General features: G+C 40.0%; 1 protein-coding gene and 1 long non-coding RNA gene across 2 annotated transcripts in view; one reads left to right on the top strand and one right to left on the bottom strand.

The window, feature by feature from the left end:
* Nucleotides 1-15,081, top strand: part of LOC148127224 (uncharacterized) — a 27,569-nt gene extending 12,488 nt beyond the window's left edge. Inside the window, exon 3 of the long non-coding RNA XR_015742108.1 lies at nt 14,256-15,081. This is a non-coding gene — a long non-coding RNA (uncharacterized LOC148127224). The remainder of the gene's footprint in view (nt 1-14,255) is intronic.
* On the bottom strand, nt 13,798-19,461 carry LRRC14B (leucine rich repeat containing 14B). Its single transcript, XM_026712776.2, has 2 exons — nt 18,486-19,461; nt 13,798-15,078 (listed from the first exon to the last, which is right to left on the bottom strand). Exons 1-2 carry the CDS (start codon nt 19,388-19,390, stop codon nt 14,433-14,435), a joined length of 1,551 nt encoding a protein of 516 aa, XP_026568561.1. The 5' UTR covers nt 19,391-19,461; the 3' UTR covers nt 13,798-14,432.
* Nucleotides 19,462-21,086: the final 1,625 nt, after the last annotated feature.

A 21,086-nucleotide genomic window follows, 5' to 3' on the forward strand; every position in this document is an offset into this window, starting at 1 on the left:
TGGCTAGGTCATTGATGGGAATCCTGGTGTTAAAATTCTGCAACCTCCCACCATTCACTAATGTCATGATTCAGTTCCTGAACACCTTAACTCTAAGGCCAAGTAATCCCTCACAGATGTGGCTCCTTTCTTTGAAATTCCATAGTCTCAACAGAGGAATGTCTCTGCGATTACCTTGAGGAAACAGAACTGACCTTTGGTGTGACCCAACAAAGGATTGCTTTTAAAATTCTAGGCTTTCCTGAAGGGGGATCTCAATATAGCAAAGATCTTCATCTCTTTATGAACTCCAGAATTGTTGGGTATATGAATACACCAACTAGGTTTGGGTGACTAAATATATAAACCTAGGTTTAAGTGTTTGCAGCTTTAAGCACAAAAACTGCAATGTAATTTGATAATTAAGGGTGCGGTTGCAAGCAGCAGTAATAAGACAGTGAGAGAGACGTAACATTTCCTGGTTTCTGCTCCCTGGTGTTGCTGGTTACTGTTTCCTGGTGTTACTGGTCGCTGGTCTCTCTGATCTCTGCTGCCTGCAGTTTTACTCCTGTATGAGACGTCTGCTTGTTGGCTACTGTGCAAGATACCATTTCTACTGAACAAAAGGACTGTTTACTTGGTGAGCTGTGCATACTCAGCGTTGACTTCGAGAGAAAGGTATCAGAAGGAGAAGATTTACAAGCAGATAAAGACATTGTATTTACTAGTTAATGGACTAGGTTACTGGATGGATATATTGGATATTGACATATGGACTGAATGACACTTCTTAATCTCTGTGTGAATTAAATAACTATTTAAAACTACAAACAGTGTTTTTGTCTCCAGTGTGTGTATACTCTTGGGCCCAGCCTCTCTCTCATTTTGGCTGCCTGGCTTGACTGCTGCTGTGCACTCTGCTTGGGGGTTTGTCCCCAAACACTAACATTGGTTATGGGCCCAGCAGTGTGCACAGTCTAACTAACCAGGATATACCAGTGAGAGGTTGGTGTGAGTTGCACATTACTGTAAAAACAAACTGTTTGTTGAATAGTTATTTATCTGAAGAGCAATGGCACAAGTAAATTTGCCAAGTCTGTCCATGATATCCAGACTAGATGGAACAAACTATGTTTCATGGTCAATGAAATGTAGTTTACTGCTACGAAGAGAAGGTTTGTGGGACATAATAACAAACCCACCAGATGTATCTAACTTAGATCCTAATGTAGATGAGGATGCCAAAAAGATACAAGACTATAAACAAAAGAATGAGCAGGCTTTGTGCATCATAGGACTCACTCTCTCAGACCAGCAACTGATTCATATTCGTGGAGAGTTAAATGCTGCTAACTGCTGGGAGAATCTCAAGAAGATTTATGTTCGAGACAGTGTAGGAGCTCATATCAATCTTACACGGAAGCTGTTTAGAACACATCTTGAGAAGAATGGAGACATGTTAACTCATTTAAACTGTATGAAAAGCATTTTTCAAGAATTACAAGAAAAAGAGCTTATATTTAATGAGTTGCAACAAGTATACATCATACTGTCTTCTTTGGATCGAAGCTATGATGATTTTGTGACTGCTTTAGAGGTATTGCCAAAAGACAGTTTATCAGTAACTGAGATTACCAGCAGGCTATTAGAAGAAGCCAGAAGAAGGTTTGAACGTGACCAGCTGAGAGAAGATAAGCCTAATAAAGAAGAGAAATTATCTTCAAAGCTTGAAAGAAACCAGCTTAGTAAAGTAAAGCACCCGGAAGAAGAGAATTTATCTTCGACGGCATACACAATTAAAAGGTGTTTTAATTGTGGAGGCAGAGGACATTTGGCAAGATTCTGCAGAAAAGGAAAAAGCCAGAATGTAAAGAAGCCAAAGAAATCCTTTGAACTAGCCACGTTTAGCAACTGTGATGTGAAGAGTGATTTATGGGTGGTGGACAGTGGTGCATCCCACTGCATCACGAGAGATAAGACAAAGTTTATAAAAATGTCTACAAGCTCTCAACATATATCACTCGCGAATGGCTGGCACCTCAAGGCCAAGGGTGAAGGTATTGCATATTGTCCATGTTTAAACCAGAATATAAAAATGTTGTATGTACCACAGTTAAAGATGAACCTACTTTCTGTAAGAGTATTAGATAAACTAGGTTATGTAGTTACATTTAAGGATAATAAGTGCATACTGGAAAAGATAACAAAAAGGTAACTGCAGCTTTAAATGGAACATTGTATGTCTTACATGATAGTAAGAAAGGGGAGGCACAGACTGTATTTAACAATATCAAGCCTCATAATGAATGTATCCATTTATTGCATAGGCGTTTGGGGCATGTAAATTTTAAAATGCTAAAACGTACAGTAGAGTTATCTGAAGGAATAAGGTTACAACCCTGTGATAAATATTTGCGTTGTAATGTCTGCTGTGAAGATAAGAGTAAAATATTGCCTGCAAATAGCCTAAATGGTTTCAAAACTAAAGAACCTTTAGAAGTAGTATTTGCAGACATTATAGGTCCAAAGAAACCCAGTATGGGGGGTGCTCGATATATACTGAGCATTATGGACCATTACTCTAGATATGGGTTTTGCTACCTAATGAAAAGCAAAACTGAAACATATCAACATTTCTTCAACTGGTTAAAGTTTGCAGAAAGAAAGACTAAACGGCAACTGATAACCCTGGTGACAAATAATGGTACGGAATTTGTTAACAGCAAATTCCAGAATAGATTAAAGGTAGCTGGAATAGAGCACAAGAAATCTGCACCATACAGACCACAACACAACGCATTTATTGAAAGAAGAGGCCAAACTCTACAGGCAATGGTTAGAACAATGTTAACTGATTCTGGATTACCTGATTCTTTGTGGGGGGAAGCCACAATGTGTGCCAATAACATATTGAACAACGTTGTTAACTCAACTACTGGTGAAATACCATTCACCATGTGGCATGGCAGGAAGCCTGATCTGAGTTACCTGCACACATTTGGTGCACCAGCATGGGTGCATATCCCTACACAACTCAGGCGTAAAGGGCAACACAGAGCTAAACAATTTTTCTTCGTTGGTTACCAAGCTAACCATAGGGCATATAGATTTTGGGAGAAAGGCACATCCAGAGTGTTATGTAGTGCCAATGCCCAATTTCTAGAGCACGTAGGATGGGATAAGTTAGAACAGGATAGCAATAAAGAAGTGATTAATGAATCCTATAGAAATCCCATTAAGTATCCCTGTAACTTTAAAAATAAAGTGAAAAGAGAAATACAGGAAGAAATTGAGCCCATAGAAGAAGAAATAGAACAAATAGCTGAGCAAGATGAGGAAAATGAACAAGTAGTAACTCTAAAAAGTCCTCATACAAGCCCTGTAATTCCCAGAAGAACTACACGTATATCTAGACCGCCTGATAGATACCAGGCTAACACAGTGTGCCAGGTAAATAAAGTTCCATCTACTGTGGATGAGATAAAAAAGTATCCTCCTAAAGATAAGGAAAGTTGGTATGCAGCAATGAATAAGGAATTGAAATCCTTGAAGGATATGAAAGTATATGAAAATGCGAGATTACCTGTAGATATAAAACCCATTGGCTGCAAATGGATTTTTAAGATAAAAACTGATAAAGATGGAAATACAATCCATAAGGCAAGATTAGTAGCCCAAGGTTTTAGACAAAGTGCAAATGACTATGATGAAGTATTTGCACCTAGTCTTAAAGCAGCAACATTAAGGGCAGCCTTAGTGTGGGCAGCAAGCAAGAAATATATAGTTAACCATTTAGATGTGGAAACTGCTTACTTGCATGCTCCACTAAGACATACTGTATATATGAAAAAGCCTAGTGGATTGAAAGGTGAAAATAATAATGATTGTTGGTTGTTAAAAAAGAGCCTCTATGGTCTTAAACAATCGGGCTATGAATGGAACCAGTATATTGTAAAAGAACTAAACAATATAGGGTTTAAAGCTGGTTTAGCCGATCCATGTCTGTTTAAAAGGGAGACAAATGGGAAAATATCATTATTATTATTGTTCACTGATGATATTGCCTTGATTACTGAGACTAATGATGAAGCAAATAAAATAATAGCATCATTAGAAAAGAAAATAAAAATCAAGCAATTAGGGGAGATAAAGAGATATCTAGGTTTGGATATACTGAAAACACAGAAAGGTTTTAAGATATCTCAGGAGGATAAGATATCTAAATTGCTAATAGATTATAAGATGGAACTTTGTAAGCCTGCAAAGACTCCAATGAGTCAGGATATTTGCAAAATGGATGCTCAAAGTCCCAAGTTTGATAAGGCAATATATCAATCTTTGATTGGTAGCTTATCATACATTAGCAATTGGTCAAGGCCAGATATAGCTTATAGTATTAATCAGCTGGCACGACATAATAATGATCCGCTTCAATGTCATTGGAATGCATTGAAGAGAATCTTAAGATATCTTAAAGGAACATTACACCATTCACTGTATCTAGAACCAAAAGGTGATCTCATACTGAGTGCTTATGCAGATGCTAGTTTTGCATCAGAAAGAGACACAAGAAAGTCGACTTCAGGAACAGCCATAATGCTGGGTAAGACATTAATAGGTTGGAAGTCAATAAGACAACAGCATATAAGTTTGTCTACTATGGAGGCAGAATTCTCCTGTTTATCGCTATTATGTACTGAGTTAATCATGTATAGACAAATGTTGAATGATATGGGTATAACTGTAAATTACCCTATAGTTGTACATGAAGATAATCAGGCAGCAATTCAAATGGCCACAAATATTGCAGTAAAAACTAGGAGCAAGCATACAGATTTAAGGTACCTAAACGTTAGACAATCTGTAAAGAGTAAAATGATACAGCTGGAGTACTGCATGTCGGAGGACAATATAGCTGATAATTTTACTAAAGCCCAAGGTGCTATTAAGCATCTAGAGAGTTGTGAAAAATATGGGTTCAGATTGTAAGGGCATTATATATTTATATCACCCAAAAGGGGAGAATGTTGGGTATATGAATACACCAACTAGGTTTGGGTGACTAAATATATAAACCTAGGTTTAAGTGTTTGCAGCTTTAAGCACAAAAACTGCAATGTAATTTGATAATTAAGGGTGCGGTTGCAAGCAGCAGTAATAAGACAGTGAGAGAGACGTAACATTTCCTGGTTTCTGCTCCCTGGTGTTGCTGGTTACTGTTTCCTGGTGTTACTGGTCGCTGGTCTCTCTGATCTCTGCTGCCTGCAGTTTTACTCCTGTATGAGACGTCTGCTTGTTGGCTACTGTGCAAGATACCATTTCTACTGAACAAAAGGACTGTTTACTTGGTGAGCTGTGCATACTCAGCGTTGACTTCGAGAGAAAGGTATCAGAAGGAGAAGATTTACAAGCAGATAAAGACATTGTATTTACTAGTTAATGGACTAGGTTACTGGATGGATATATTGGATATTGACATATGGACTGAATGACACTTCTTAATCTCTGTGTGAATTAAATAACTATTTAAAACTACAAACAGTGTTTTTTGTCTCCAGTGTGTGTATACTCTTGGGCCCAGCCTCTCTCTCATTTTGGCTGCCTGGCTTGACTGCTGCTGTGCACTCTGCTTGGGGGTTTGTCCCCAAACACTAACAAGAATGTCAACAGTCCTGAAATTGGTGATACCAGCATGAATATCTCTAATCCTGGAGATATCCTTTAAAATCTGAACCGAGATGGGGTTGGACTTTCTGTTTCCCAACTTTGCTCTTTAGATTGGTGCTCAGCTGAGCTCAGTTTATATTTATTTTATGATGAAAACTGGACAGATTTTCTGGAATCCTACTGCTTATTCAATGTTAAAGTGCTTGGGCAGAAGAGGGCAACAGAGCATGAAGTTCAAATGCTTCTTCTGTCAGCCTTACAGGGTAGATCAAACCAAAAAACAGATGACATATAGGCCTGAAACTACTTTGATTAGAACAGCTCTAATTCCTGAATATTGCAAATGGGAAGATGCTTGCCCTCTTCTTTCACTTTATCTGTGTGTGAATTTGGGAGGCCCCTGTAGGGGGCATTTTCTTAAATTAGTTTTCTTGGAATGGGCTGAAGCCATGCTTGTCTGATCCTTAGCTTGGTAATACTGTAGTTTTTCTTACTGTCCTTCAAAGCTATTTTATATGCTCTCTATATTACTAATGTCCCTGAGGGTCTTCCTCCTTCATTGTTGCTCAGTTGCCTGGGATCAGTGGTGGGATTCGATTTTTTTTACTACTGGTTCTGTGGGCGTGGCTTGGTGGGTGTGGCAGGGGAAGGATACTGTAAAATCTCCAGTCAGAGGTGGCATTTGCTGGTTTTCTGAACTACTCGAAATTTCTGCTACCGGTTCTCCAGAACTGGTCAGAGCCTGCTGAATACCCACCTCTGCCTGGGATGTATAATGAGGTTTCCTCTTTAATTGCATATTTCTGTTAGCGGTTTGTCTAAGCAGGATGGGTAACTCCCTTCCCCTCTCCTCTCTTTCACATATTAAACCTGGCTATTGGAGAAGTGTGTGAGATGGATGGCAATAATGAATGAATGAATGAATATTTTAGAGGCTACAACTGTTTCTCTGACAAAGATTAAGTCTTGGACTGCTAAGCTATAACACTGCACAGACAGAATATACCCACATTGGCACGTCTCTCTTTCTGCTTGGCAATGAGGTAGCTGTCTAAGAATATTCTAAACTTCACACACATTATTAGATCATGATAGATCATTTCATTATCCTCAGATTACATATAAGACTAACAGGGGCTTAAATCCTAATGTGACTGGCATAGTTTTAATACCAGCAGAGGCAAGATCTGAACTCTGCACTTCCTGCTCGTCACATGGTCTAGTATGGTAGATTATGCCCTAGTTGCCCTTTAAATGCTGCTAAATAAAATCTGTTAGGACAATCAATAGCCATTAAGGAAATGAAAAGTCTAGATTGATATCAATAGCATTTTCACCGAGGAGCAGGTTGAAAGACCAGATGTTCCATCATTAGTAATTACTTTGTGCTTTCTCAATTCAATCTGATGGATTTACTTACCTACCTGAGATTTGGTGTTGTGTCTTTTTAAAAATATATGCATAATCTTCAAATTGGCATGTTAAATACAAAGCAAAAATCTCTTCTGAAGTTTGAAACTATCATTCAGCAACAGAAGACAGACTGAGGCTACAATGTTTCATTGATGAAATAAAATCTAAGAAGGAAGTACTTCCTCTTTTTTAAAAAAGGGGTAACGTGGAGGCTGTATATCAGCCTTCCCCAATTTGGCATGCTCAAGATATGTTGGGAATACAATCCCAAAAATTCCCATTATTCATGCTGATGGGAAATTCTTAGAATTGTAGATCTGACATACAGTTAAAGGGATACAATTCCCTTATAACAGAAAAGTTTGGAGTCACCCATAAATATGATTCTGGACAAAGAAGGAAGCATTTCAATCAATCAAATATGTAAATATATAAACTTGCTGTATTTCAACATGTTGCTTTATTCTGTACATCTGAACAAAGGGCAGTGGTATTTAACTGATTTATACATACCGGTAGTAAATAAATACAGCATAATTTTGTTTCTTTATTTGAAAGATCCACATACCAGGAATTTCAGGATCTGATGCAGCAGAAACTTCTCAGATTATTTTAAATACAAAAATCATTCCTAACCAGTCTGTATCTCTCCTTCCAATGGCAAAAACAGCAAACAAGGGATCTGTTGACAGGTGTCCTCTATTCACACAACACTGGAGCACGATAGCTGGATAGATCTGGCCAGAAACTAACATTCATCTGAAGGCATACCTAAATATTTCCAGGATCCCCTATACAGTGCTGCAAATTTTCATCATAATTGGCAAGAATATCCATTCCGAACCCCTATGTGACTTTCTCTGTTGCTTTAGTTGATTCCATCAGAGTTAAATCAAGGTGTAATTCAAATTGCACTTCATGTCTGCATTAAAGTACATTGTATGCATCCTTAGATTCAATTTGTAATGCTTTAGTTATTTAGTCTAAAACTACAAGCTCCTTAACTGCAAAATCAATAGCTCACTACGGTAGTGCTGACTTTACAGTCTAATCAAGTGTGAAGATCAACCGCTTCTGTGATAAAAAGTAACTCAGTTCCTGGGACAATAGCTGGAAAATACTATTTATCCAGAAAACAATCATTCCAATTCCCCTAGTGTCTTTCTCTATATGAGCATCAAATCTAATACTGAATTTTCTCCAAATAAAGGCAACAAAGATTCCCCTGTGGTAATAGAAGAGAGAGGGCAGAAGTTAAGAGGAAATGAGAGAGTTTCAGATCTACGCAAATCAGAATTCTAATAGGGTGGGTCTAGAGTAGTGTTTCTCAACTCTGACAACTTTAAGATGTGTAGACTCCAGTCCAGCCAGCTTGCTTGTTCTCCAGACAACTTATTTCTTAAAGTTGTCAAGGCTGAGAATCCCAGGTCTAGGGTGAAAGTGTACTCTATAGCAGGGACCCCAACCCCTGTGGTGCAACCCACTGCTGGGCCATGGTCTACTCAGAACCAGGCAATGAGAGAGGCCACTCTTCTCTCTTGCGTGAGTGGAGCTGCATGCCTGCATGCCGCTGCTCACACGGCCCAGTTCCCCTCTCCCCGCCCCCAAGCCGGGCTGCCAAGCGGCCTGCACCCAATGTTTCAAAAGTGAAGCGGTGAGAGCACAGGCTGAGTGGGGCGAGTGTGTCCTGCTCAGCTTTGCTGACTCACCGACATTGCCTGGTGGACACCCAATCCGATTTTGGAGCATTGAACAGCATCAATGAGTCTGAAGGAGCATAAGACTGTGCCCTCAAAGGCTTGTCTTCTCTGCACCAAAAGTTTTTGCAAATGAACAAAAGTCTTTGTGGGAGCAATCTCATGCTGCTTCAGACCTCCTGTTCCTTTGCAATAGCTTTTGGCATTGAGAAGCCTGAAGGACTGCAAAACCATGCCCTAAGCCTTCTCTTCTCTCTTGGCGTGAGTGAAGCTGTGCACACGCACACATGTGCAGGGCCACTGTTCATGTGTTGTTGTTAGCCGGTTGCAGGTGCAGATGGCTGAGGAGAGCAATGACTCTGATGAGGGGCCAGGACCATGAGGGAGTGGACTGCTGCCTTCAGAGATTGTGGGGCCCGGCAGCAGTGACAAGGAGGTTCCCGAGGAGCCTGTGCCAAGTGCACATGCACGAAGGATTACTCAGAGGAAAGAACAATTACAGCAGCACAGGCAACTCGGGAGTAAGGCTGTAAGGTAATGGCCCCTCCCTCAAGAGGATAAAAGCCAGGTTTGGAAAAGCATTCTTTGCAGATAGCAAAGAAGCTCTTAAACTCAACTGGTGGACATCTTAGTTCGTGTTTGGAGAATTTTGTAAATTAGTTCTTATCTCTGGGTTTTTGGCAGCCTTGACAAACAACTTGGCAAGGCTCTTTCTTGTCAGAGCTAATTAGTGGAAAGCAGCCTTCAGAACAGACTTCGTTATTAAACCTTAAAAGGTGGGGGCTGCTGCCTTTGTGTTTGCTCTTTGGGAACCCAGTTGGGTCAGAACATCATGCAACCCAGTTCCCTTTTCCTGCCCCACCCCCCAGCCAGGCCACCAAGCCACAAAGGTTGGGGATCACTGCTCTATAAGATCAGAACTGCAGTGGTGAGATTCAAAAAATTTCACTACCAGTGCTGTGGGTGTGGCTTGGTGGGCGTGGTGTGGCTTGTTAGGTGTGGCAGGGAAAGGATACTGCAAAATCTTCATTCCCACCCCACTCCAGGGGGAAGGTTACTGCTGGTTCTCAGAACTACTCAAAATTTCCACTACTGATTCTCCAGAGCTGGTCAGAACCTGCTGAATACCACCTCAGATCAGAAGTGCCATTAGTTAAAAGTAGTGAGGAAGTTCGGGGATGTAAAATGTTGGCAGATACTGGTAGTGAATAAGATGTAAAAAGGAAAGTATCTGAAAAAGTGGTGAGATAAAGAATTGGAAAGTATCCATTTGGAATGGATGTGAAGGAACCTCAGCCATAACATCCTTGTGGAAAAGTAATATACTAAAAATAAAAGCTGAATAATCAGAGTTCGTTTCTCCTCATTTCTGGATATTACTTTTGATAATAAGGTGAAGCAATAATCTCTATTTTCTGCACTAAATTCTCTCTTAGTGTGTGTGTGTGTGTGTGTGTGTGTGTGTGTGCTTGTATGCCTATACAGTATATTCAATGAGCCATAACGAATGTTTATGTCTATGACTTTATTTAGGATTAAATGATGACTCAGAGAACAATGCAGTTTAAGAATAGATCCCTGTACAGGGTGACCTGCTTTATATGCAGTGCTTTTTGTTTAAAAAGTGTTCAAAGGCATAATTAAGAATAATTTTCCCTTTGTTCAAAAATAATTGATTCAAACACACGTTTTGTAAGATATAAGGAAGGTACTTTAGATCTGGAAAAAACATTTTGTTTCTCTGGAATTTAGCATTATTTGAGATATTAGCAGTTAATTAGCTCCGCTGCAGCAGCTACCCCTACACCCCTTCTCATCTTCTGCAATCTAGTTTTCCTGAATGAATGTAAGATGCTTTGGATCAGAAATTTATACCTGGTCTACAGGGCCTCCTTGGCACTCTTGTTGAAAGTTTGGAAATATTTTTTTAAGGAGTGGTGGTGGGAAGGACACATTCCACTGTACATTTGGGGAAGGTCAAAGGTCAAATCAGGCAGCACTATAGAGGAGAAGCTGCACCTGACATGCTGGTTAAATCAGATTTTCCTTCCTAGGAAAAATGTCTAGGATTTAGAAGGATTTTCCCTCCTAAAATCCTTTAGAAAGATTTTTTTTTTTTAGTCTTTTAATGCACATATCATGCTTTCCAGGGCTTATACTACTTCCTTCGCAATAGTGGAAAACTCTCCACTTGATTTTCAGAAATCATAAACAGTCTTGAGGGGTGCAGGAAAAAAAATTCTTAGCAAACTTGGAGACCTCAAGCGACCTGGAGTTTCAGATTGTCCACTCTGGTGCAGAGCTTCTGTGAGGACTCTGTATCAGGGGACTCCAATTTTGGTAACTTTAAGCCTGGTGGACTTCAACTCCCAGAATTCCCCAGCCAGCTGGCTGGGGAATTCTGGGAGTTGAAGTCCTCCAGGTTTAAAGTTGTCAAGGTTGGAGACCTCTGCTCTGTACAGACCTTGTACTGTGTATTAGTGTGCTACAGGTTAAGCTAACCAATTGTTGGAAGAAATATCCTTCTGGGTTCAGTTCCAAGTGGGGAAAGAGACACTGGAAACATGGAGGCTGTTTGGAAAGAAGGTTTAATGGTGGACAGGATCACATGGCTTGAAGCTCCAAAGTGAAAAGGATGATCACATGCTTCAAGATGTTGGTTGAAGGAAAAGGAAAAGGCCAAGATGCTGAGAGACCCTTAGTTATATACCCTCTGTTGGGATTTGAATTTGAGCTTGTATTCTGATTGGTTGTCAGACTCCCATGGGGCCATGCAGGGGCAACTCTGTAGGCTGTCCTGAGTGCCAGGCTTGGTTGAGCCTTGCTGGATGTTGATGTAATGAAAGGGCTTTGGGCAATTCCTCTTATAGCTCTACCTGGAATAGATCTTTGTTATGTAAAATAGACTGGCCCAGGCCAGAGTAATGGTCCATTATGGGTGAGGGCTGAGTTTCTGCCTCTTTGAGTTTCTACTTTTCTTTTTAGGGAAAATATTCTGCCTTTTTAATATTTCCTAGGCTATTTCATTTTTCTAGGAGAGGGGTGGGTGCTGACTTCCTACACTATAATCCCCAGATAGGCAGGGAGGAAACTGAAGAGGAGTGGATACTGTAACTGAAGTCACCATTAACAAACTCTTTCCCCTGATCAAACAATTTGGCTCTTTCTGTGTTTTGTATAGGGTCCCTCTCCCTTTTTGTTCCTCCTTCCCCTGATGTGATTACAGATAGTCCTCAAACCAGAACCTGAGCCCAAAATTTGCATTACTTGCTAACCAAGATAGTTGTTATGTGAGTTTTGCCCTATTTTACAACCGTTCTTGTTAGAGTTGTTCAGTGAATCACTGCAGTGGTTTAATTAGTAACACGGTTGTTAAGTAAGTCGGCCTTCCCCATTGGCTTTGCTTGTCAGAAGCCTGCAAAATATGAACACATGACCCCGAGACACTGCAACCATCATAAATATATTCCAGTTATCTCATGGCCAAATTTTGACCCTGGGGTTGTTGCAATGGTCATTAAGTGTGACAAAATCACCAGTCACTTTTTGAGGTGCCATGGTAACTTTCTCTAAACGAATCGTTGGATGTCAAGAACTATCTGTACTTTCCTTTTCTCCTTTCCAAAGGCGAGGAGGGAGAATGGGAGTACCTCATTTGTACTTTCTCAAGGCCCACTTGTTGTTACAGTCAGGGGTGGGCTTCAAAAATTTTAGCAAAGGGTTCTCTGCCCCGTTGCTGGGTGGATGTGGCCATGGTCGGCGTGGCCTAGTTGTCCTCCTGCATCATAGTGTGTGTGTGTGTGTGTGTGTGTGTGTGTGTGTGTTTGTCCTCCCCTGTTCTGGAGGCTTTCCTTGAGCCTCCAGGAGGGTGAAAACAGCCTCCCCGGGCTCCGGAGGGCTCTCAGGAAGCCAGAAATAGGCCCAAACTTCCAGGAGGCCCATTTTTCACCCTCTCTGAGCCTCCGTACGCACCTGCACATACCTGCATCCGAAATGGGCCGCTTGGGGACTCCTGGGAGGGGCAGGGTGGGTGGGGCCAGCCAGGAGTGGGATTTGGGGGTTCTCTGAACTGCACAGAAATTTAGCTAGGGGCACTCCCTGCGAACCCCCAGCAGCCCAGCCCTGGTTACATTACAGTTCAGGAGTAAGGTTTTCCCCAATGGAAGAGGGAAATCTATGGAATGTACAGGTAGTCCACGAATTACGAGCACAATTAAGCACAACATTTATGTTGCTAAGTAAAACATTTGTTAAGTTGACTTTGCCCCCATTTTATGACTTTTCTTGCCACAGTTGTTAAGTCAATCATTCCATTCGTTAAATTAATAACCCGATTATTAAGTGAATCTGGATTCCCCATTGACTTTGCTGATCAGAAGGTGGCAAAGTGGGATCACATGACCCTGAGAGGTAGCAACTGTCATAAATATGAACCAATTGCCAAGCACCTGAAGTTTGATCATGTGACCATGGGTCGAGAGTGTTCAGAACAGTCACAAGTCTCTTTTTTCAGGATCATTGTAACTTTGAATGGTCACTATATGAATTGGTGTAAGTTGACAACTACCTGTATTTCCCTTTTTGATTCACAATCTAGCAGATTCTACTATTGACCTCACCCCTTTCCTAAGAGGTCTGCAGGGCGCGTGCATAAGCGCACCAACGTGCCTACTGTCCCTGTCCTATTGTTTCTTTTATTTTTCTTATATGTATCCATGTATCCATAACTATGTTTTTACTTATACCTATTATCTTGTAAGCAATTGACAAACCAAATAAAATAAAATAAAAATAAAATAGAGGGCAAGAAAATGAGAAGCTAAGTAGAAAAATAAGAACTCTAAGAGAAAAACGCATTTCGATAAACTTGTTACTTCTCTGTAATTATTATTATCAAATATTCTGTCAGGCAAAATCCGGTAGAAATATATATAGTCTATATTTCTTGTGTATAACTCAGCCATATGTGGCACTTAACATCTGATATACTAAGAAAAACATTGAAAATTAGAGAGTGGTAGTCATTTCTCTAACTCATATATGCATAGAAATCATTTAATTTAATCATGTTCTCTTGGACAAACTGGGTAGATGGACAGTCTAGGATAAGATGTCCATTCCACAAATTAAAAAGAAGAGAGACTGGCAGGAATATCTCACCTTAGTATTGAGTGCATAGACACTGTGAAATCTCAGGTTGGCTCATGACCTTAAAATAGTAAGTACCATATGTCGAAGTATTCTGAAACCATCATCTATTTCGCATCCATATCAGATATTTTATTTGTCAATGAGGGCTTCAATTTCTTGCCAAAATATCTATAAAAATAAATGAGGAAGGATGCAATGTGGGTTGCAGGTTTGCATTTACTATATGCTTGCTGTGGAATTCCCTAAACAGAGTGCCTGCCCAACACTGGATTGTGTAATAGGGAACAGATGGGTATCACTATGTCCATGCATACTTTTTTATAGACTTGTGATTTGTCTTATTTTTAGTATGTATGTCTGAATTTTCTCAAGAAATGAAGATATTGGAAGGTCAAACCAGTATCAAAGGGGATGGCTATAGAACAACCATAAGGTGACCACGATATGAGTTTGAGGGTACCACAAACCCTTTTCAATTCTCCGTATGTGCTCATATTTCATTTGCATACACTTCAGCTTCAAACTTCAGCTCATTTCCTTAAGGGCCACGCTGAAATTTTGTAGGGCGTCTTGGAATGACTTCAACAAAGAAATTCCTAGTTCATTTCCTGTTTCCTGAATTGCAGCATCGTACCCTCCATAGAGGGGAGTAGAAGCCTTGATGTCTTCCCGCTTTGCTTGCAAAAAAATCATATGAAGATCTTCGACTATTCTCTCATATTTCTGGTGGTCAAATTTCGAAAGATCACTTTCCCCAATTGGGTAACTGATGTTGCTTGCATAGCAATCTTTCGGAACCGGAAATTCGATATATTTCAGCTTTGGAAAATCAATGAAAACATTAAAAAGGCATTTCAAGGCTCGAGAAGATAGAGGATTTCCAAGGAACTTTAGCTCCTCTAATTTCTGACAAGGAATCAACCCCAAAATCAGCATGTTGACATGAATGTCCTGAATGTTGCATTCCTCAAGTGTGAGGCTTTTCAGTGTATAAGACGAACGGTTCAGGAGTTTGAAGAAGGTTGATGGGTACAAATCAGCCACATCATGCCCACTGATATCAAGAGCTTCTAGATTCTCAGAATGCAGGCTGTTGGCTAAATAAGCCATGTCAGAATGGTTCAGAGAACAGTTGGAAACATCCAGCATTTTCAGCGGTGTCTTCAAAGGACTGTAAAGTTCAATAAAACCACAAATCCAATAATTGTACTAGTCCATTCTACAGCTTTTAAAAACAAGAGATAAATAAACATGCATAGGCTAGCTTCTGTAACATAAGAACGGAAAATGGTTCTAGTGTCAATTTTTTAAAAAAGGGATCGGGGAAAGTATAGATCACCTAGCTAAGTAAATTGGTGGAAAAGTGGTATTAAAAAATAGAATGGTCATCTGGGCATATGGTAACATCTTGCTAATTCTTCGGTATGATTTATGCAAAGATAATTCCTGCCTCACTAATTTTTGGAGACATTTGAAAGTTTCATCAAATAAGTGGCTGTGATTCATTTGCCAGACCTTGTTTATCTGGCATTTCAAAAGGCTTTTAATAAAGTCCCTCATCAAAGACTCTGAGCAAATTTAGCAGTCATGGGATAAGAGGAGAAGTCCTCATATAGATTGGTGGCTGATTGAAGTACAGGAAGAAGAAAGTGGAAATAAATTAGTTTCCATTCACACAGAGTCGAGATGTAAACAGAATATTTGTACTGGGGTTGAGACACATTATTTTCAAGTATTCCAGAAAGAGTAGGGCTGAACAGTGGAGAGGTCAAACCAGGGTATTATATACCAAATTATTTAGAGTGCCCACAAAATTGGTAAAAATATTGATTTAGGGTTTTCTTCATGGCCAAATTAAGATGTCTAACAGTCAATGAGCTGACACAAAGCTCTACTAATATAACATTTACTGAATACAGATATTTTCCCCTCCCCAAATCTAGCAATCCCTGTCAAGCCACAGACACGAGGTTCCCAAATAGCCATGCCCTTCTTGTCTATAGAGACCTTATTAAGGAGGGGAAGTCTCACATCGTTATTTTCTTCTCCTCTCACCAAATATCATCACCAACCACTGTCCTTAATGTGGAATGTGGATTAGAGAAGAAGCAAATGTTGATAGGTGGCTAGACCAATAAATTTAGCTCTTACTCAAAACTTATTCAGGTGTTAGCTTTCTCTTTGCCCTTGCATTGTGCAGCATCCGCTCTGCCAGTTTTGGTAAGTTGCTGACCAAACTAATCTAGATCCGTGGGCTATGAGTCAAGAATAGCCTGGAAAAAAGGGAGTCTGTTTGCATCAGCCTAAAGTGGCCAATAGGTCCCTGGTTGATCCCAAGCTCTTGGGGGTGGGGGTGGGGCACCTGAAAGCCCCACTAGTGGGGTGGTTGGTGAAGTGCATCACTCTAATCAAAGCAAAACTTTGTTAAGGGAAATAACGCTTCTTTCCAGTACAACTTCATAAGTGACATAAAGCCGTCTCAGTGATGGCCTGGGATCCAATCAAGGAATATAAGAACATGGTAGAAAAAAGGAGATTTCTGTGGCATATTTTTGCTAGAATTAAGGCTTTCCTGTATTCCATTTCCATCTTTGCAATCCTAAAGAAATACACTTAAAACAATCGTTTAAATATTGTAGTGCCTTTGTCCAAATCTGCAATGTGAGAATTACAGCACAAACACTTTGAAAAAGTTTGTTGCAATGGTTTGTGCAACGTTCTCTATATTGTGAATTTTGTTGTTATGCTTTTCCTGTCCCCCAAGAAAATGTAGCAATGGGAGAATGAGAATGAGGATGGGGTTACTGTTGTTTTCTGTGTGTGTCTGTGTAGGTTTGGGTCTGTATCTGTGATCAGTGGTGGGATTCTGTGGGCGTGGCTTGGTGGGCGTGGCAGGGGACGGATACTGTAAAATCTCTAGTCAGAGGTGGTATTTACCAAAATTACTCAAAATTTCCGCCAACGGTTCTCCAGAACTGGTCAGAACCTGCTGAATACCACCTCTGGTTTGTATGCGTAGGCTCCTCCTTAGCCAATTAGAGGGACTGCTGGTGAGATTAAGGGTAGTAGCTGCTCAAGATTTAGGAAGACAAAGACTTTGGCTTAAGAAAGGGCTTCCTTATGTGCACCTAAATTTATGAATTTAAGTTTCACTTTTAATGTCACATCTCAGTAGAAAAGATCCTTCTTAACTTTTTATCCAAAGACTTAGGATTTCTTGATCCTTTATTATTTTAGATTTTTATAAAGCTTGATAGTCCAATTGTTGGCTTGCCTAGGCCACATTGAGTGAAGAGGAATTGTCTTGGGCTGCAGATAAAATATATAATGTATATAAATAACAAATTTCAGGAGTACTTGGTGCTCTTTGAGCCTGGTTGTTTATTTGCAGACATTTCATTACCTGAACCAGGTAACTAGTGCTGATGATGTTACCTAGTTTGGATAATAAAACATATGCAAGAAAACAACCAAGCTCAGAGAGAACCAAGGACCCTTCATTTCACCCTGAGCTACAAATATTCTCCTTTACTAATGACAAACCCTTTTTATATTGCTTTATTACCTTGTGGAGCTACTTTAGCTACCAGTACCACATGCAGCCTATGAGCCATGGCTTGGACAAGCCTGAGCTAAAGAAAGTAATTCCATGCCAGGATGATGACTTAAATAATGAATTCAGTAGCTGCTCATAATTTCTTTTCTGTCTCAGGCATAGTAAGAATAATGATCGCATGCTGTAACTGATATTGATTTGACTGTTGGCTCAGAAAGTGCCCCCAATATAGTTTTGGGATAAAAAAATTAGATCTTCTATAGTATAAAATTGCTTTTGATAGCAAATTACAATTGAGATATTATTTTCATATGTGAAATATAAATACTTTGTATAGAAGGAGACTTTCCTTTGGTTTGTCATTTAGGGCTTGATCAGACCCCAAATAATTTTTTCCCAAACTGCTGCATTTTTAAAATCATGATTACAGATCAGTCTTATACACATGGAATTAAGCCAGATTTAATTCCTTTTCAGTAGAGATATATAAATATGTTCTGTAAACCAAAGGGAAGGGTAAAAACAATCAAAGAATTGGAAGAAGGCACTTTGGAGTTCATGGTAATATAACCTGTACCCACTGGACATCTACTGCTCAAAACTATTAACTATGAACTCCAAAGAATAAAATGTCCCATGCATTGAAAGTTGAAAACTTTTCAGCAGAATATTTTATCTGGAAATCCCCATGGGAACATTTTGTTGGTCTCTTATTAAACATTGGCCTTAGCCACTGAAAATCTGAGTTCATTTCTCTTAGCCAGTGTGTCTAGGAGACAATTTGAGACAGCTGGTTTCTGTCAGATTCAATTCCTCCCCAAGTAAGACTGGAATAATATGGAACCATCCTGGTGAGTGAGTGATTTGCTATCAATTAACCAGCAACATGCAATTGCTGCTCTCTATCACCATGCCTTCCTCCCAATAACAGTAGTAGCAGCGGTGATACCTAATCCTTTCTTCCTGCATTTCCAACTGCCTGGCACTTTGACTCGCAGCAAAAGCAATGTGGAACGCATTACCTGAGCAGTTTACGGAGCCGTCCGGTGAGGGTGGAAAATGCCAGGCTCAACTCTGTCAGCTGAGTCATTTGGCTCATCTTTTCCGCAATTCCTGAAAGAGTGTCTTCATCCTCTGGTGTGAACCTTCTCACATCAAAGGTCCCAGCTGGCAGGGTGAGCGATGCCAGTTTAGGAAACTGGACGTTATTAAAAAGCACTTGCAAATGTTCCATATGGAGCCTAACATTGTGAACTACTTCAAACTTGCCCAGGGAAGAGGGCTCTGTAAGCTTTATGATGTAGAAGAGCTTCCGTAGAGCCAGATTGTCCACTCGGAAGGCTTTGCAGCGGATTTTGAGTGGGCAGTGACACCTCATTAGCAGGGCCTGGACAACTAACTCATAGTTTCGTTCAGTGACAAAGATGTCAGCAAAGACATCCACAGAGACTTCAAACACATCAGGAAGGAAGGGCGAGTTTTGCATGTCCACCAGCAGGTCATAGCAGGTCCTTGAGAGAAGTTCTGTCCGGGCCCACCGTCCCATTGTTTTTCTACAGGGGCAGAGTTGAACTTCAACATCCTTTATGCCTGTTAAGTCCACGGTTTTGAGTCGTTTCGCATAGGGTGATGAGAAATTCAAAACATAGTCCTTCAAACCAGCTAGGCAGCTGGTCAGGCACAGAGAACAGGCTCGGTTACTGATGTCTTCTGGGTGATCAGCTGTCTTTCCCAGTAACTTTCCAACATTGAATTCGGCCAGTGGCCAGTTCTCCACCAGGTCATGAATCACCTCCACCTTCTCCTGCAAGTAGCTTGCCTTAAAAAGAAGAGGGAAGAGGTTGTGTGCAAGATGGCTCAGGTTCTGCCTTACCAACTGCCCCTTAGATACCAGAACTTCAGCACTCAGAAACCGTAGCGAGTGCATTGCTGCTTTGTGATTCTGTCAGGTGCTCCGGACCTGTTTTTCTGATGGAGAAACCCTCTCTCTTATCATCTTCTATTTTTAGCTGCAGCTGCTGTGGTGGAGAGTGGGAGGATCTGGGAAGGCAGCAGTCACATCAACATGCTAAATTTAAGCTACTATTTTTGGTATCAGATATACATCAGACAATTTTAACTCCTGAGTTTGTTTCACAGGGCGTTCATTTCCATAATCTTTTGTGAACGAGAACAAAGTCAGACTTATAGTAGGTATTTCCTTAAAAGTATTTGCAGTCACCTTGTTAAAGATAATTCTGTTCTACTTCTCAAAGATAGCTTCCAAAATGAATATAAAACAATAAGACATTTTTGAACCATTAAATCAGCTAGCCATAAAAGTAAACCACTAGGAAAGGTGAGGTAGATATGCATGTACTGAAGTGTTTTATCTGATTTTTAACAAGATTTTAAAAATATTTTTACCTAAACTTAAAATTCATCATCACTTCATGCAACAAAGAACATGAGATTTAATGATCAGAGATACAATCCCTTTAAGATGAACAATCATAGACATGTCTTTATTGCCAATTTTTAAAAAATCATTCATAGGTTTCATAAATTAATGACTGGAAAGGCTCGGTATAAAAATGAAAGAAAAAAATACCACTGTTAATAATGATTTGGACTGTACAAATCTTTCCTTTGTCTTTCCACTATAAAAAGATACATGCAGTGTTTAATCAGCATATGAATCAGATCCAGTTCTCTAGTCATGTAATTTAGTTTACATGTTCTTAGAGCTTCACTATCAAATCAGATATGTTCAGAGCACCACTTCCAAAACTCCTACCCAGCACATCCAATGTATCTGTAAGATTTCCAGGTGGAAGTGCTAACCTATCAAAATTGTAAAGAAGAACTTTCTTTTGGACTTTTCAGCTGGTAAAAGAGAGCCAAAGTTAACAAAATCATGCAGCAGAACAGGTCTAACTGTCCCACGTACTGCAACCTTATTTCTCTCAAATAATAGTAAGCTTCCCTGTGTGGATAGGGCCAGGATTCTCTTTTTTCATTTCTGTCTGTCTCTCTCTTATTTTTTATGTTTTCATTTTTGGGAGAGCTGGGATAAAGTTTGTTAAACCAATGTTAGAAGTTAAACTTAAATTCTTTCCTGTATTTCCCACTTCAAAATGGGAAGAAAGGGTGCCCCGAGTTTTCAGCAATTATCTGCAGAGGCAGCTACAAGGTTACAAAAAAGGAGACTTGGGGCTTTATGTGCCTTTGGGATGTTGGTTGCTTCACCTTCTGAGATGACTCTTTTGCCAGCTTTACATCCTTTAAATTTAGAGGCTTATCCCTAAAAACCTAATTCAGAATTACATGTACAAAGTGTCCTTTGTAGATAGATGCTTCTTTCTGCCACTCTCCTTCCAGCCTGTGGGCCACAAATTGCACAGGTTGACCATAGTCAACCTTAAGCCTACAAAAATTGTTCGGCAAGACGTTAACCCCATCCAGAAAGATTAACAGGAACTTTATAACAATTCAACAGGAAGGAATGTGGTATATGATCTTTGAGTAAAGTGCTTGGTATGAGGGTGCAGCAACATGTGGGCATAGTTTGGATGTTAGCTTGAAGAACCTCCATGCCTCTGGGTAGATGATTCAACAATTGCTCATCGGTAGATCCATCTGCA

Source organism: Pseudonaja textilis, chromosome 2 (genome assembly GCF_049901715.1).
Source record: "Pseudonaja textilis isolate UNSWEBS1 chromosome 2, rPseTex1.2, whole genome shotgun sequence".
NCBI lineage: Eukaryota > Metazoa > Chordata > Lepidosauria > Squamata > Elapidae > Pseudonaja > Pseudonaja textilis.

Bases quoted from the DNA above. Each gene is read 5' to 3' on its own strand.
- LRRC14B (XM_026712776.2), bottom strand. From the start codon at position 19,390: ATGCACTCGCTACGGTTTCTGAGTGCTGAAGTTCTGGTATCTAAGGGG. The intron at 15,079-18,485 runs GTAATGCGTTCC...TGAACTTTACAG, and splicing joins CGGCTCCGTAAACTGCTCAG to TCCTTTGAAGACACCGCTGA.